This window comes from Harpia harpyja, chromosome 4 (genome assembly GCF_026419915.1).
Source record: "Harpia harpyja isolate bHarHar1 chromosome 4, bHarHar1 primary haplotype, whole genome shotgun sequence".
Taxonomy (NCBI): Eukaryota; Metazoa; Chordata; class Aves; order Accipitriformes; family Accipitridae; genus Harpia; species Harpia harpyja.
In genome coordinates, this window is record NC_068943.1 from 5,394,169 (window position 1) to 5,412,190 (window position 18,022).

The 18,022-nt window shown below is 40.6% G+C and overlaps 1 protein-coding gene across 7 annotated transcripts in view; it reads right to left on the reverse strand.

The window, feature by feature from the left end:
- FARP1 (FERM, ARH/RhoGEF and pleckstrin domain protein 1) overlaps positions 1-18,022 on the reverse strand; it is a 211,094-nt gene that overhangs the window by 41,932 nt on the left and 151,140 nt on the right. For 5 of the 7 annotated variants that reach the window (XM_052785741.1, XM_052785748.1, XM_052785744.1 and 2 more), the window contains exons 7-13: positions 14,049-14,163; positions 12,716-12,863; positions 10,495-10,590; positions 9,809-9,972; positions 8,062-8,130; positions 7,260-7,335; positions 4,840-5,080 (exon numbers count right to left, since the gene is read on the reverse strand). In XM_052785741.1, the coding sequence (XP_052641701.1) occupies positions 4,840-5,080; positions 7,260-7,335; positions 8,062-8,130; positions 9,809-9,972; positions 10,495-10,590; positions 12,716-12,863; positions 14,049-14,163 (909 nt within the window). The remainder of the gene's footprint in view (positions 1-4,839; positions 5,081-7,259; positions 7,336-8,061; positions 8,131-9,808; positions 9,973-10,494; positions 10,591-12,715; positions 12,864-14,048; positions 14,164-18,022) is intronic. The other 2 variants (XM_052785743.1, XM_052785742.1) reach the window with 1 other exon arrangement.

The window sequence follows — 18,022 nt, forward strand, 5'->3', positions numbered from 1 at the left end:
CTTAAACCAAAACCAGTGCAGTCTAGGCCATTCAGATATCAATTATTCAAAACTCCATATCTGCAATATCTTACGTAGATCCTGGGTCCTTGCCACTATCCACGTTTCCTTCACCTAGCCAAATTTATTCCCAAATTCTATATCCCAGGTCACTGAGGAAAACTAGATATATGATATGAAAAACAACTCCAGAAGAAGATCCCAACAGGACATAAGTTCGAGCTGCTGCTGAGCTGGAGACAAAATTGTCTGACTTGACTTTTCTACTGTCATTGTAGAAGATGACTGAACATGGTCAAGTACTTGGAATTGCAAAGAAAGAATCAGGAGTGCCTTTTATCCATAGACTAACTACATTCTGCACATTATTTTGGGACAAACCCCTTAACTGCTTTTGCAGCTAGTCTCCATATTCATCCAACTACATGGACAGAGTTGGGTCAGCACAGCAATAAGCCATCTGGACAGCCCAACAAGAGGCTTCCTCCACATCCTCTGGGAAGACAGGAGATGGGTGGCTCAGGACTACTCAACTCAGAGTAGATGTAGCTGCTCGATCTTGCTGGGATTCAGCTCCCTCATTTGTAGCAATTGCCTAAGGATATCTGGGCACACGATGAGTATAGGATTTAAAAGTTAATTATTGAGAATAAAAAAATTCAGAACAGGGAATCAAAAGTACCATCAGCCACACTCCAAAATCTACTGCAATTGGTGGAAGAATCAAATCTTTTACTTAGTCTATAACTACCTCTGTTAGACTTGAGACACAGGTATGCTTAGACCACTGCATGCAGATTAATCAACGCTTGCAACGACAAACTTGAACTGACAGGCTCCTCTTCCTGTGTGTGCTTTGTGAACCAGAACGAGAATTCCTCTATCTCATCTCATCTGCAGTCTTGCCCCAAAGGTTTTTGTTCTTTCCTGTGAGATTTTTCTGTACTTGTCCCACAGAAACAAACTCCCAGATGAATTCTAAGGGACCTGATCCTATGTGAAAACATCAATTTAAAACTGCTCTCTCACTTACCATTCTTGGCAAGCGCTCAGATATGAACCACATGTCTGGTGGAGGAATTTGGCTCACAGACTGTTTTTAATTAAATGCTTGTCTACTGATATTAAATGGAACTTCAGTGGCATAAGAATGTTGCAGAAATGATTCATCCTAAATGAAGTTATTTCCTATGTAATTTACAAACTTTATTTCTTCAAACTTGAAGAATTCCACATGTGTTAAAACGACAACCACTTAAACATTTGAAGTTGAAAAAAATGCCAGATGACAGAAAATTGCTGCAGAAAAATCCTCATATTTCATTTTTGAGGATAATATTCAAAAGGGTAAAGAAAAGCTGTTGAGATATGTTATTAGCAACTAGGCTAACTCCAACTACCAGCAGGTCTGTTATTATAAATTATAAATCCATTATCTTTGTAGGCATATGAGAGAAGACATCAGGCCTGAAAACAGTATCTGAAAGGATGCAAAATAGTCAACACCACTTATAAAACTTTATATTCACTTAAATCCAAACAATATGAAATCTACTCACTTTTCTTAAGTAGCAGAAACGACTGCAAATCCTTTTGTTGAAAATCTATTACTTGAACTCTAATTTTACTGGCTAACAAAGCAATTAATTCATCTGTCCAGATTGCTATTACTTTACTGTATAATATAACTACTGGTACTTCCGCTGCACAAGCAGCAAAAAAATCAAAAGGAGACTCATGCACCCACTCTCCATGCTCACGCTATCTGTTAACGCAGGCTTCAACTACTTATATTTCATCTTAAATATTGAGAAGTTCAAGGCAATTATTTTACAGCTATTCTAAATCCAAAACACAAACCACCTTCTTTTAGAATAATATACAAGCAAGCTTTTCCCTAATTATCAATCTCGCTGTTTCTAGGTTCATGCTTTAAACTACAGGAACAAATGAGAGTATTCCCTGTCACCAAAATACCACTGTCTAAAGAGATGTTTTAAATCATACCTGTTCAAAAATGAGGTATCTAATCTTTAAGAAACCAAACACACTAAAGGAGATGAGTGGGTGAAAACTTATATTTACACAAAGATATATTTTACTGCAAAAAAGTAAAGTATATAACAAGACATGCCTAACTACTGTAGGTATCTTTTTAAATATCCTTCACTCAGATTAAACTCTGTTAAAGTGTGCATAGACCAAGGCATTAGAAAAATTAAAAAGACTTCTTATTTTATTATTTTTGTAAAAACAATTTTGAAAATTTTATATTGTCTAGATTTACAAAGTCCTGTAACTTGTTCATCGGTACTTATGTGGGTGGATTCATCATTGCTGCATGCATGTACTGCTTGATGCAGATCACTGCAAGTGACCTGCAGTTCAGTCAGTGCTGCTGTTCATCACTTAAAATCCTCATATTTAGTTCCATTCTCCCACAAGAAAAATATATAAAAGTTAAAATTAAGGCCAGTGTTAAAGAGCACATCTTGTCTCGCAGCTCTAATAACTGCAGGACACTTCACATACAGGAGACCTTTCATCTGGATTTTCTTAGCTAACCTGGAGAAACTAGAACCAGATTTTATTAGGATACAGCCTTAATTCTCAATACTTTTAGCCTGTGAAAAGGAAGTTTACGAAGAATTAGTCTCTCTGTCCTTCTGCACATGTGCCAAAATCTCGCTACTCTATGTGCAGTACAGAAGACAATCAGCCTGGACTACAGTTAGTCCCATCATTCTCTGTGTCAGGGGATGAAAGATTTATGAGGTGGCACTATGGGAAAAAATAGCCTACAACAGACTAATTGGATCCTGTACAGATAAAGATTTTTCATGATCAAAGCAAAAAACAAAATTAAACAGCCACCATCTCCAACCCCCCCCCCCCCAAATCACCCACAACATATCTTTGATGTCTCTATAATAATTCCACTGAAAGAATAAGGGGAAAAAAATCTCTTGCAATTAATCCTTACACTACACTGATAAAGGATAGAAAGGATTGCCTTGCAAGTAATACTAGTACCACTCTTCATTAGAGCTGTTTCAATCTAAGTTTTTTCACTTGAATTATATCTTTCACCTAGTTCTCTTTCTTGCCCAAGAAAGAGTTTGGAGTTTCAAAATCTCCATCACCAAATCAGCCTGTTGAACCCACTGAAGAAAAAGCCAATACTGTCATTGTTCCTGTATACATGCCTAATTTGTATCCTCAGTTCATCAGTTAAAATTATAAAATGGGTTATGAAGATGAGTAGACCAAACACATTCTTGCCATGAAAAGATTTTCCAGCTTATTTCAAGATTTCAACAAGTCTTGCATTTGGCCGTAAGTTTAATTTTTTTCCCCTAACTCTGTTGAGGCACTCATAAGTTGCTCTCCTTATATGGGAGAGAAAAAAAAAATTGTAATAGACGTACAAAATAGCACAACGTACCTACTTAGTTTCGTTTTTGTTTGTTTTGTCAAAATAACTAGTCAAGTGTCAAAGAAGCTACAATATACACCTAAAATATGACTTCATACAAAGAATAGGTGAGTGCATAAAGTCTTACAAAGGTACCTAAATCAGTAACAATTTTCCTCTCCTCCTGCCTTTCAGAGGAGATGCATTACTGTTAAGCTTCACTGAAACTTCTCCTTGTTATTGTATTTCTAGCATCCGTTCCCTCTGGCTGATCAGTACAACGATAACATTTGAAATAGCCCATGCGTTGAAATTATTACCAGCCACCCTTTACGAGCCCCAGAAGATGCAACCGCTCTAATGAGCAGTCACAGTATCCACTGGTCTCATAGGCCCCGGTCCCTAGCAGCTGAAGACCTGCACAACATCCTCATCACTGAGGCCAACAGACACATCCTCCTCTACCTCCTCATCAAGCTGAAGGCTTCCAAAGGAGTACTTATTTCTAGGCATGGGAGAGGAACTCAGCACAATGGGATTTCCAAACACCAGGGGGTGAGTGAAGGGGTTAATGATTTCCGAGTCGGAATCGCTAGATTCTGTCCCACTGCTGGTGGAGCCCTCCATCATCTGGACCGCAGCCATGTGATCCATCACGCCACTGGAATGCAGCGACTGCACGACTGGGCTCTGCTTTGACTGTGCCCCAGCTGGCATACCGTTGGCCATCATTTTGCCTTCTGGAGAAGACATCTTAGTCACTCCACCTCCTTTACAATATCTCTCTGATCTATATTCTTGCCCAGGGGTTGAGGATATCTGGCTTAGGATAAATGGATCTGTAACTGATTTATTGCAGAGATTTGGCATTTTCTGTGCACGAGGCCATTGAGAACCTGGAGAATATCTGCAATACTCATGGCAGCTACTGGCGTGGCTATCCTCCTCCCCAGTCCTCACCCTGCAGTCATGCCCATTTTCTGAGACATAACCCTGAGAGCCAGTTCGGCTCAGGCTCATGTTAGGGCTTGAGCCTTTGCTACTGGGAGGCAATAGAGTGGCCAGTGGACTACGGCTCCCTGCCCCTCTAAACATTTCATCAACCAGTGAGCTGTGCCTTGGCATCCTGGGGCTTCCCCCAGTATAGAAGGAGAGATTAGCTGGGTTATCATCAAGGTACTCTTCAGAGAGATACTGGGAAGATTTTATAGAGGCTGAGGAATCCCTGTATCTAGTTCTATTGCGATTTTCATCTCTGTAGTGAATATAGGCACCACTGGTCAAATCACCCTCATAATTGTCATTTGTTTGGGAATATGACCGGGTTATTTGTCCTCTGAGGAGATCATACTCGCTATCTACATCACTGCAGTCAATGAAAGGAATGGAGGTGCTGCTGCCATGAGCAGCCCTGGAAGCTGGACCTGTGCTTGGTTGCTGTGATTGAGGTCTGTTCTGCTGCATCCTGTCCTTAGCAGCCTCCTCTTCTTCCTCCACTGTTGACACCACTGCTCCATCCACCTTTCTGCCTTCCTTTGGGCTCTTCTTCAAGGAAGGGCTCTTGTGCTGTCCAGTGTCTTCTGTTGAAGCTTTCAATTCCTTTCCTTGCCGGCAGCTCGGCACTGCTGCAGCATCATTGTCGTCTCCATAGGCAAAGCTAGAGCTCTGGAAAGATAAAAGAGGGAAGGCAAGGGGGAAACAAAGGGAGAGGGAGGGGTGGGAGGGGAGAGGTTTGGGAGGGAAGGGAGCCAGAGGGAAAAGGCTATGTGTAATTATGCACCAGAATTTTGCACTGCATCTGCAGCAACATAGGAATCTCTTGAAAGCAGAAGAGGCAACCCAAGCTTCAAAATCAATTAGAATTAAAAAACCAGAAGTCTCTGATCTTGAAGAAGAGAAAAATGCATAAGCTAAGCAAGGGAAGAAAAGGCAGACAGAATGTGGTGATATGTAAAAAGGGGTATTTGAGGTGCTTCCATGCCCTAAGGCAGCCATCAACACCCTAAGAACATCAACCTGTTCGCACTACTCTGAGAATCTGGAGGAAAAGATAAACACATGAGACACATTCTGCACAGCCTACTTATACACACTAAAAGAGCCATGTGTGGGCTTTTGAGCACCCCACATTCAATCCCTGGAGCATACCTGCCACTAGTTCACGGGCTGGCTTTTCTGCACGCATAAATATGTCGAATCTGCCCAGTAGCCATGCTCCATCTGCCTGAGCTTGTCTTAGCGATATTAAAATGCTAAAAGATATTTGAAATGGGCCGCATTTATAACAGAATTCTCCCAAGTTCTTAGGTTTGCAGAAATGAGGGAGCCTGTGAATATCAAACGGAAGCAATGCAAGGGAGGTGAAGGTTCGGGTAGCATTCTTAAATACACTAATCTAGTAGCTTGCTCCTGCCATTTAAGCTCTACCTAACATAAGGTTATGTGATTAAAGGTTTGCCTCCACAAACACGGATGAGCACATGGAAACAGGGTGGAGGAACCTTAATAACCTAGTCAGAAAAATGAAGCTTCTTGACCCGGCTCCTCTGGGGGCTGTCCCAGGAGAGCCATCAGCCCATGGTCTGGGTTTGTCTGGGATGCCAGCAACTGAAGAAACCAGAGCACGTGCATATTGGTTGGGTGGGTAGGTCAATGTGTAATTGCTAGCAAACATTAAACTGGACTAGTTGATGAGCAGGATAAGAGAGTTGGAAGCCAAGTACTGGAGCAGCCATAAGTCAGGCCAGACACTGGTAAGACCATGAAGCCTAGGGGTCAATTACTGCAATGTCCTGGGTCTGTACCAGCTATTGGAGAGACACCTTTGCATGCGTGTCTATGTGAGGTAACCAGGAACCAGAGGATCCCAGTGTCAGTTACTGGCTAGACTGAGAGTCAAAGACGAATTACCGGAGGAACTCATAGCATGCGTGTGTGTGTGTCTGTGGATCTGAGTACCAGCAATTGGAGTGGGGCTGTGAGCCTTGGGGGTTTGTATGCCCAGGTACCAGCCACTGGGAGACCTGGGGATCCAGGGGTCCACTGCTGGATAAACTGAGTGTCTAAGAGCAGCTGCAGAAGGGATCCATATCATTTACCTATTTTCCACTAATGAACTTTCACCCTGACCAGCCAAGGAGTGGAACAGCCACTGGCACTGTCCTGTGGGAGTGCTGTTCTCTGTGTTTACCTGTGTGGCTGGCTGTGTGTATACGTGTACATATATATTGTATATGTGAGTGCCCATAGTGAATACATGCTCAGCCTTACTACTAGCTGGACCTGGGAACATGCAGCTGCTGCAACCTCACCACTATTGGGCTATTGGATTTGCAAACTCCTAATATGTAACAGCTACTAACATAAGACAAATCCATTAGGTATCTACCAGAGATAATGGCTTGAAAGTTCAGAGCTATAATTTTTCTGAGGAAATAATTCTTCTCCTCCCTGGTTAATACAATAAAACAGCTTGCCATGGGCAACCAAGACTCCCCAGTGAAGGAAAAGAAACTTTTCCCAGATGCAATAACCAGCTACAACCTAGGGACCAGCAGTAACACTGTGGATTGCGATTTTTCAGATGCTCATTAAGTACAGCTCAGACAAGCTCACTATTTGTATTTGTCTGGTTGTCTGGAAGCAATGCTGTTCCACAATGGAAATGAACTTGTTCCACTTGCAGAACCTAAAACTTATGACACCCAGGGCTCCTCAGCTCCCAGTTAAACAGAAAGTGAGCAGAAAACTATGCTCCTAGAGTTTCAAAACAGCAATCAGTGGAGGGTAATCTAACAAGAAATGTTTAAAAGGCATGATCCAGGGTTTCACCAACATCACTGACTTGTTTTGGCACCTCTGTATGCTGTTCTGAAGGCTGTGCAGTCAGACTCCTGATGGAATGAATCTTGCTGTGTTTCCTGGAGATAAAAGGAAAATTGCAGTAAGAAGCCATTTCAGTTTTTTCTACAAATAGGAATCAAGAGACATGCCTTCTTTAAAACAAAACCTTTGAATGGTAGCTTTCATAAAAGTTTGCTCCAAATCAGATTAACTTTCTTCCGTTCTGTAAATTTAAATGTGCTATGCGTTGCAAACATACCATTGTAAGAAAAGGGAGAGGTACTGAAGCAAAAATGGTTTATCACCAGAACAGGAGACATAAGCAATGAACTGTTGTCATGGTCTTCGTGGAATTTTGGCCATTACTTTCAGCTCACCATGAGCAAGATGAGTTCAGACAGAACTGGCTCTAGCAAGTTGTAAGCTTTCCCTGGAGACCTCTCCCTTGAGGTTGGCTATTCCTGTTCCTGTTACTTTTAGTTTTATTCTAAGATGAATATGTCTGTTCACATATGTTAACCACAACCCACCAAAGAGGGTGCAAATCAATATGGAAGTTACCTGTGATGGCAGAACAGTCACTGCTGAAAAACAGATTGAAAACCATTGATTTTAAATAAACTATAGGTTGTGCCAACTTCCGCCAAAACATTCAGGACCAAGGTGATACTATACAAGTGATAAACTGTCAAACCAGTGAAGAAGGAATTTTTTACGTGGACTGGTGCCAAGATCTTAGAATATAACTAACTGGAAATCATGTGATTAAAACATATTGGGATAGTTCGTTTACTTCCTCTCACCTTTCAAACTGCACTTTTTTGTGCCCTCCTTCTTTGACATAGTCAAGAACTTGCTTCTGAGTCCGGCCACTGGAAGAAAACCACAGTTAAAATATTTAATGCAATATACCACCTGGTCATCATAGACATGTATGTGGCCTGCATATGAAGTCACAGCAACCAGAAAAGTATTTGTCACTATTAGCAGAAACTCACGTAGAATCATAAGGAAGGGGAGCCGCCGGTCAGATACACACAGATTTTTATCATTTTGCATGTTAGTTGCCTCTTTTTTTGCTATGGAGCTACTTTTTGATGCCTTTTCAGAACTGCTTAAATTCAGTTGTGTGCCCTTTACAGGATACTACATTACTGGGAAGTCACCACAATAGAAAGCGAAGCAGGGGCTAAGTTTTCCTCTCATGAACTAAAAACATTCTTGAATCCTTTTGAGTCAAATGCCAGCCTTACCTGGTATCAGTAAAGCCTGGAACCAAGACGAAAACTGCTGAAATCTATTTCATGACTCAGCTGCTACTACTAAACACGTCAACTGTGTTTAGTACATATATAAGCTATATAAGCACATATACATTTTCTGCAGAGATTTAGGCTGGAAATCCCTTTCTCCCGTTCTGCTACAGGCTGTGAAGAAGTAGTGAGAAAGCCTAGCACTTCCTATTGTGCACAGTTATAAACTCCAAAGGGAACTGAGAGCAGTAAAGGAAACCCACACCTCAAGAATGCTCAGTAGAGAATCAAATCCTTCCCATTCATTAGAGGTTTTCAACTAACAGAAGTACCACAAGGCCTGGAAAAAATCACTGAATATATGTAACACACACCACAGTGAGTGGAGGATGTAGCCAGAACTTGCTCTCCAAACCAGGAGGTAGAGTTGAATGCACCTACAGTCTATTTACTCAGGCAGAAACTTAAGTTATAGCTTGTTTACCTTAACATAGGTCCTTCCATTTTACTTAATTTACTTTGCAGGCAGGAAACAAAGCGGGAAGAGAGTTAGAATGGCCGTATTTACTATGTTCTTGTGCAAGGCAACTAGAGCGTACAGTTTATCTCAGCAAAGAGGGTTTCTGGCTGTTCAGCTTATATCACCTTCGCAAACAAAATAAACTGTATGAATAAAAGGATTTCCCCCCTGGCATGCACAATACAATATCTACAATGAGGCTTCCGCCAGTGTAAGAAAAAACCCAATAACCCAACCATTAAAAACTTTTCTACAGCTCTCACAATAATGCAGGTAGACATGGCCTTAGCATCGGTGGTCATCTCACATAAATTCTTTGCAAGCATAAAGCTCTCAGCAAAAAGACAAGCCATTGCTTTTAACTGCATAGAGATGGGTTTACCACAGGGACATGCAATGAAAATACAAATCTCTACTCTAATACATAGGAGAGATCTGATCCTAGAAGCAGAGGAGCCAAAGAGTGCCAAAAATTTGCTAGCTAGTGTTGCTTAGGACACAGGTGGATTTTCTTATGTGAAACCAGGTGGAACCTATATACTTTATATCTTACTTCCAGAAAGCTACTTTGCAACAGCTACTACAAAATCAATGCAGGCTTTTTGCATACTACGTTCTTTGCACTGTTTTGGCTGAGAAGATGCAATGGAAAATATAAAGGAGCAAACTACAGTGTAAAAAAGGGAGCTGAAAATAATAGGTTTAATTCTAGATCATTATGGATGTGATTTTGAAATGGGGAGGTGACAAAGGTGGAAAGAAGAATGCAGGTCTTACCTGAACCTAAATGATGAACCTCTAGAAAAAAGAACAGGTTTGGGCTTTGGTTTAGGTTCCTCAAAAAGCCTGAAAAAGGCATGATGCTCTACACAGATCTTCCAGAAAGACTTGCAAAAATCTCGACTGGCCATAAGGAATTCCAGGGTGTCCTGGAATGAACTCTGAAAATTGAGATAGCATTTGCAATGTAAGCAAGCAAGCAACATATATTACAGAGATACATTGACAAAGCAGGTGCTATGCTGCAAAAAAAAGCTTTTTCCCAACTCATTGGCGTTCAGGCTTAACAGACCGTATCCTTCTCACTTTGAGATATCGCTGGTCTGCTTGGCAGTATCAGACCTATTGCTCAAACTTCCTTTCATTGGCAAATATGACAGAAATAAAGAAGTGGTCTTAACATTAATGAGAAGAGGCAGTTTACATGCTATAACTTAAGAATAGATGATATAGTACCAGAGTCGCAACCAGAAGATGACTCTGTGACATTCAGTTTACATTTCCTTTGCTAGGACTGCTCACCTGAGATGCCAGGTTGATGCGTGCAGTACCAACAGTGAACATAAGCAATTAATGTAACAAAACCAAAAATCTTATTGAGGTGATAAAAACATATGTCTGATCTGTCAGTAGAAATTTACCAAATAATCTTTTGTCAACTTCAGTTCCTGACAAGGACTTACATTCACATCAGGCCGCAGCTTGATCAGAAAACGTTTCCTCTTGAAGCTCAGCTTTCGAACCTTAGCCCAGTTGAAGGCATTGATCTTGGTGTGACCCTACAGAGAAAAAAGCCAGCAGAGTTTAAGCATTCCAGATCTGAATGGAAAAATGTAGACCACTAAAGAAAGCTTGTCATAAATTAATCATCTATTCACTTCACTTGAAATTATAATATTTCTTATCATTTATCCTCTGATAATGCAAACCATAAACATCTGGTGCTGTGACTGAAGGCAGGTTCTTATGGTTAAACTCTTGCATATTTATAGGACTAGGTATACTGAGTTGATGTGAAAGCCATCTGACCCAGTATCACGGCACAAAACAGGGCGGCCCAGCTTTTGCCCAGATGATGTTATCTTGTTCCACTATGCAGACTCAGATTTTCAGAGGACTAAGTCACGTCCCAGAGATGCCTCCTTCTCTTTCTACCACCTACAGGGAACTGAGGGAATCCAGACACATGACATGTCACCTCACTTTGATGGGGTAGATTTCCTTCCTCTTTGTCTGTCTACAGTGCAAAATAAACACCCCTTTAAATGTTACCTAACTGGGGAGGGGGAAGGGCGGCAACTGAAAGTTTGTATTGGAAATACAAAATACTGGGAGTATTTTGACCTTTCATGGGGAGCAACAGAAGTAAAAGGAACCTGAATAACTTGTCTCTGAAGAGTCAAAAAATGCTTTTCCCCCAAAAAAAGCAACCAAAAACCAGAAGCAAACAGCTAGCCTGAGAGAAATTACCTTCAAAATACTACAATTCCCAGCCACTGCATCATTAGCCCCTACATCCCAGAAGTCTCGTTCTTAATCTTTGTTAGACGGTATTAGAGGTATTATTTTAAAACATCCATTACAGCAGTTTGTTCAGTAAAAATTTCAATACAAACATGCCTACAGCACAGCACGGAAGTTTCAGAGAGCTACTACAGGATTGCTAAATGCAGAAACCCATGTTGATTTGGGCGTCGTCACCAGACGGATGTAGGAGTAATGACAGTGTGATGATGTCTGCTAAGTCAACCTGCTGTCTAAGAATCACATAATTAATCTCCCTTAGAATATTCAGCAGCACTGACATTGATTTCTAAATAAATGGCACGCTTTAAAATAAGCCTGACTACTGCTAGTGCCATTTGTGAGTGAACCTTTATTTTCCTTGAGGTCATTCTAATGAGGTCTTCATATTTCAATTTCTATCAGTTATATCCAAAATAAAAGGATGAACTTAAGGCTCTTGCCCTATGAAGTGCTTGAAGGAAGCCCTAAGCCAACTGCCAGATGCCAATTCTGGGCAGACTCCAGCAGGTCAGAACCTGACTTCCTTTTCAGCATTCAGTCTTCAGGCTTGATCCAGCAAAATTTCCAAGCTTTTCTGAAAGTTCCAAAAAAATAAAAAAACCAAACCCAAAACTGTTTTGAAAGTCCCAAACACATTAGGACAAGAAGAGACAACTGAGTTTTAGAGCTTTACAAATCAGGCCTTGGGCCTTCAACTAGCAGCTACATCTTTAGAGAAGGATCCCAGCTGTCTGCTGGGACTCAGTGAGGTTCATGCTGTTTTGTGTGGACACATACTTTCAGCTGTAAGACAGTCTTAATTTATAAGGCTTTGCAATTAATTAATTCAGCTGATGAAAATATTGTGGGGTAGCAGGGAAAGGGTCTGAACATAAAATTATTTGAGTTATGTGCATTTCTAACATCCTGGTTTTCTCACGTTTCAACCTGTGCTTCAATTTGGGTTTTACTAGCAACCCATTTAGTTGATGCTAACATCCTTCTCCATGTACTCCAGTTATCTGTTATTTTATTTGTCCCTGCTTCACACCCATTTAGTATGCACCACTCCTGCAAGACCTACCTGCTCCTGTATGTAAGAGGTGTCAGCACGACCAACTTGCAAATTGTGAGCTGTGGATCAGTTTGCATCCTGAACAGCACATTGTGGCTGCAGATGGAGTTCTACCCTGTGCATGCAAATAAGGTAACAGTCCCTGGAAGTGAAGGACCTAATGCAGCTATAAATGGTTTAAGGTCACTGTTAGAAAAAATTTGGAAGTTCCTGAATTTTCCCAACCAAAATCTTTTAGACATGGCTGAGGTCCTGAATTCTTATTGCTGTAAGAGATCTCTCTGCTTTATAAAGTACAAAGTCATGCCCTGAGCAGCTCTAACCTGAAACACCAGAATGCCTGTGTTGGCAACAGCCAGGTTGATTTTTGTCCCTTCCCTGTCCTTGGCTGGATGCAAGCGTATTCCATACATCTCCAGCCGACGGGCAATCTCCAAAAGCTGGAAGTCAGACTCTGCTGGTGTCTGTCCCCTTGAGAAAGAAAACAGAGAAGACACACAAATTCTTCACACCTTTTAATAGAGATCAACAGGTCCTCTAGTGAACAAAGAGACATTTCATCAAAGAGACTGAAACCTGCCAGAGGTATAATATCCATATGGTTTTTCTATGTCCCCAGATTTTTATCAGCGAGAACAACAACTTTATCTTAGTCTAAACCAATACCAAAGAATCCACAGATTTTACAGTCTATTAGAAATTTTGATTGCTCCAATTCTGAGACACCCGATACAGCTAGATTTTGAACCATTAACTTTAACAGAATTCACTACCTCTCTTTGTATTTTCCATTGGAAAAACATGCTGTATTCCTAAAAAAAAAATAAATCATAAATAGAAGTGTGTAAGGATGTTGTTCATTGTAAAAGTGAATGCAATACCAAAATGAAGTAAAACAGAAGACATGAAAACCTTAACATAAATGTATGGGAACCCATAAGCACTAAATTAATCATGATGAAATTATGCAAAAGTTTTGATTATTACTGTTACAGAACTCCCTACCACTCATATCTAATTCAGTGTAACTCAGAATGAAACTGTTCAAGTCTTGAAGTGTTCTTGACAGCAAAAAATACCTTCTTATGCCTTATTCATAATTCTTTTAACCATCTTCTTACTACTAGTCTTTTCTCCAGGTCTTAGGATAGCAATTTGCATCATCATCTTGAATCCTACTCCCCCAAATCCCTAATTCTGCAAGAACTTTGTGCTTTTCCTAAAACTATCAATAAACCCCTTCTTTACCCATCTCTAAATACAGCATGGAAAGGTGAAAAGGCAACATTCAATGTCCTTGAAATCAGAAAGACTGCTGTCAGAAGTGCCTGACTGATCAGTCATAATTTGCAATCATACCTGCATGCACAAAATCAGCAGTGAGGCATTTTGTATGAAATAGACTGTAAAATAACGGCATGCTTGAATGAATATCAAAATCAATCGCTCTTTAAACATCTTGTTATGATGACGGGAGAAAGGCAGGAGTAACCTTCAGGAAATTCATAGGCTTGAATGTTTTTTGAGAAGTAACCTCCGAGAAACTGAGAAACTCAGAGGTCCAAATCTCTTTTGTACTTATGATCTAGCATATATTTACGGTTAGAACTACTCTAAATGAAAAGAAGGCCAAGAACAAGAACAAAAAGGGCTTACATGTGGCTACGATGAAATTCCATGATTTTGTCTTCTAGTGCTTCTTGCTGAGGTATATACTTGTTCTTCGCTAAGTGTTCACGATCTATGGTTTCATCAAAATCCCCAATCTCAGCTATGGAGAATTTTAAGAAAAGTCTATTAAAACATTATATTAAATCTGAATTATTCAGTCAATCCAAAAGGTGCAGACAGCTGGGAAGAGGGCAGAGAAGCAAATGCAGTTTCTTGCAAGCTGTGTCATGGTTTTACGACTCAGATTCCCAGTGTTATCTTCCACACATTCCTCCCTTCTCTGTGTTAGCACGAGATATGTGAGAAGAAGCCCCAAGATTCCTCCCATCCACCACAACCAAGTAAGTAGCTGTTGAATGTCAACTGCACAAATGAAGGCATCACAGTGTTGCCTTGACTTGTGCGCAGGGTAAGGGCAGGGGTGAGAGGAAGGACAGCACTAATTCAGCAGAACTCATCCCTCTCTCTCACATGCATCATGGAGCTCAGGTGCCTTTCCCTGGAGCAGCCAAGCACAAGCTTCCTTCCCAGGCCCATGCCCCACACTGTAGTCTTTGTGGGAAAATCTGAAAGATGGTTTTGTTTGCTTGTTTGAATGCAGGCATGTATTCTACCTCATGGGGTTATGAAACATTTGTCTTCCTCTAATTTTGCAGCAGTTTGAGACACATTCTGTCTCCCTCCTCCTCAAAGTTGCTCCCATCTGCTGCAGTTATTCAATACCGTGTGTGCAACAGTATGTCACACCCACCTTCCATTTTGCAGCCCATTCAGTGAGATTTCCTTTTTTTGGCGGGGGTGGGCAGGCAATCTACGTGTGGGTGCCAGATTACTATCTTGTTGCCTGCTATTCTTGGAATGCCTCTGAAAATCTTGCTGTTAGCTTTTTCACTGAACAGCAAAGCAGCTTCTACCTGCAAACCTGCTGGAATAATAGCAACATCGCTACAACGAAGGCTGCTACCTTAATAATGTCAGTGAAATTAAAATGCAGCACCCTCAAATTAAATCCAGGTTGCAGTCAGACATGTTGTTGCGCAGTTGACCTGGGATACCACAGACCCAAGACCCTCAGATCCTTGCCTCATCCTCACCTCAGTTTTGCCCATGTAAATGAACCCTTAATCCAGTTCTGTCCAAAACAAGCTGGTTTGGAAAAAAGAAAGGTTTCAGATGATGTTTAAAACACTGTGGGTGATTTCTGACAAAAGTTTGCCTGGGATCAGATGTACCTGCAAATGCGGAGGGGGAGCAATAACCTTGTGTAGGCAGGGAAGATGAGGACCAAAGCATCTATGAATGACAGAGCAGTAACCTTTCAACCCCAATTGCCTGCAGCCACACGATGACTTCTTATACTTTGGAGGTCAGAGGTGGAAAAGAATTGATAACTGAGACTGTCTGATTTCCACCTCATCCCATCTGCTCTGAATCATTCCTTGAGACAGGAGAAATACTACAGAATCTTTGAGAATTCTCCTTTGTAAAATGTCCCTTTTGTCCCCATCTCAGAAACAGCTCCCTCACTCCAGTTTTACTCACCCCAGCATCACAAATCTTTAGGGTCCGTTTTTAACCCTAACTCAAATGAAGGCAAGTTTCTCTTCTTTAATGAAGCCATAAACCCACCTAAGTTTGCAACACCTCAAATAACACGGGCCTCGATTCTTTAAAATGCAGTTCATACCCTGTACATCCTTGTACCTGGATGGACTTAAACCATCTTCTGCAGGGCTTTCTTCAGAGCCGGGAGTACAGAAGAGTCTTATTTCACCTCTACATGATTTCTATAACGTTCTCTGCATTTGTCAACTGCAAATCCACTATCAAAATCGTCGTCCTGGCTTTCAAGTTACTTCTGAATTTGTTCTCTGTGACCTGGTACTCAACAGCTTTTACTTTTCTCCTTAGCCCTCCTTTTCCACCTTAAATGCCTTTCTAGTAGTGGTCCCTCTAGAATGAGAGGGAGTTATATTTTGACATATTTTGAATATTGTCAGCCTCACATATAACTCTTCTTTAAAATCTTCTCTTGTGTTTTAGCCAAAGATTGATTTTCACTGATGCTCCCTTTTTTCTTATCTTGCAAATGCATTGCACCATGCTGTATTCCGTCTGCATTAGCACTTCTGATATGTCTAATGCTTTGTATTTCAACTCTTTTCCTTTAATCAGTCCATCTTCTTACTTCACGCACTCACTTCACTGCATCATTTGCAGTATCAAAGCATCCTCTCACTTTTTACACTTTCTACAATGCTTTTAAGGTATTTTTAAATAGAATGTTTCAAATATAAATTTCATTCTGTAACATACATGCTAATTTAACCTATTTGCTGTCATATTATGATTTCATATAAATAACAGTCTGTAACATTGACATAAGCTTGTATACATAAGGGCCTCTTGGAATCAGACATCCCCCATGGAAACTGCTCACAGGCACAGCATCAATAAGACATACAATACTTAGCCTCCTGCATTCTCAATCTTGCCGCTTTGATATCATTACTCTTATCAGCTGTCTAGTTTTATTTCTGTTGCAGACAAATATGTAATTTTTTTTTGCTACTGAATAATAAGCTAGAAAGAAAATAAATAAAAAAGACAGCCATGTGGGCGAGATACAGCTACAGACTCTTGGCAAAGAAAATTTTCACAGAAAAATGTTCGAGACACAAGATGCATAAATAAATGAGACAGTTGCAAACTTCTAGCAGTGGTTTCTAGCAAACACTTGTTACACAAAAAAAGGGAGATGGGAAAAATCATAAACACCAAAAAAACCGTCCAGCTTGCAGTCAGGAGATGGCGAGGAGAAGCAGCACTGCAGGTGCACCATGAGGCATAACATCCCTCTGCCCAAAATGGCAGTTCAGATTCTGTGAATACTATCTCACTTCTGCATGATGAATCTCTCAAATCTCTCCTTCCGACATGATGGAAAAACTCTGTTTTTCAGTACAGAAGTATCTTACCTTACTCTCCCCATAAGGAGAGCATTCACCTCATGCTCACAGGTGAAGTGGACAAAGAACTAGAAAGACTTCAAATGCATCATGATCATTTCCAGTTACTGAGGAAAATTATTTAATCCAACAGTATAATGCATCGACTCAGCAGCATAAGAGCAATGGTGGTGATTTGCCATTTTTGCACACTTGGAAATGAATGCTTCTTGCCAGCCTGCATAGGTGTGTCAGGGGGAATGGCCAAGTGTATAAGGGAGGAATTTTGAAAAAAACACTGAATTACATTTGAGTTTGACTGTGGGGAGAAGGGAAAGGGACAGCTTGTAAAGGTGAAAAGACATCCTATATTTTATCCCCTTATGCTGCTGCTTTAGGAAAACAAGCTAGCAGTTGCACTCTGAGAAGTTCAGACACCAGAGCTTTAGATGGTTCAGTGAAGAATTTAATTGAGTAATCAATAAGAAATGAGTAAGACATGAAATAGGATCTAAGTAGAAATCATAAGGAAAATAATGCATATAAAGTATAAGAGCTCAAGAGAGGATGATCACGAAGCAATACCTCAAATGAAGAGGGACACATGCATTAGGGTGTCCTCTCCCCAACATCTTTCTTTGGTGCACAGACATTTAGTAGGAAAACTCACCCTCCTAGAATGCAGTGTAAGAAATTATAATCAATTTCCCCCAAATGATCAAGACTTTTTTTCCTGAGACAAAAAGAAGTTAGAACCAGCTTAAACGAGGAAAGAACTACAGCTGGCATGCTGGACACCATAACGGGAAAAACTAAAAGACACAAAAAGCTCGCTAGCCAAGGATTTTTTTTTTTTTTTAAGGTCTGTGCTGCAAAAATACTCAGTTTTAAAATGGTATGAGGAATACAGAATTTCAGAGACTGTTGTACAGCTTCTTATTGCTACTCAGTCACACTGGGCAATGACAACCATAGCAAAAAGAAAACCATGCAATAGTTGCCTTTCCAACA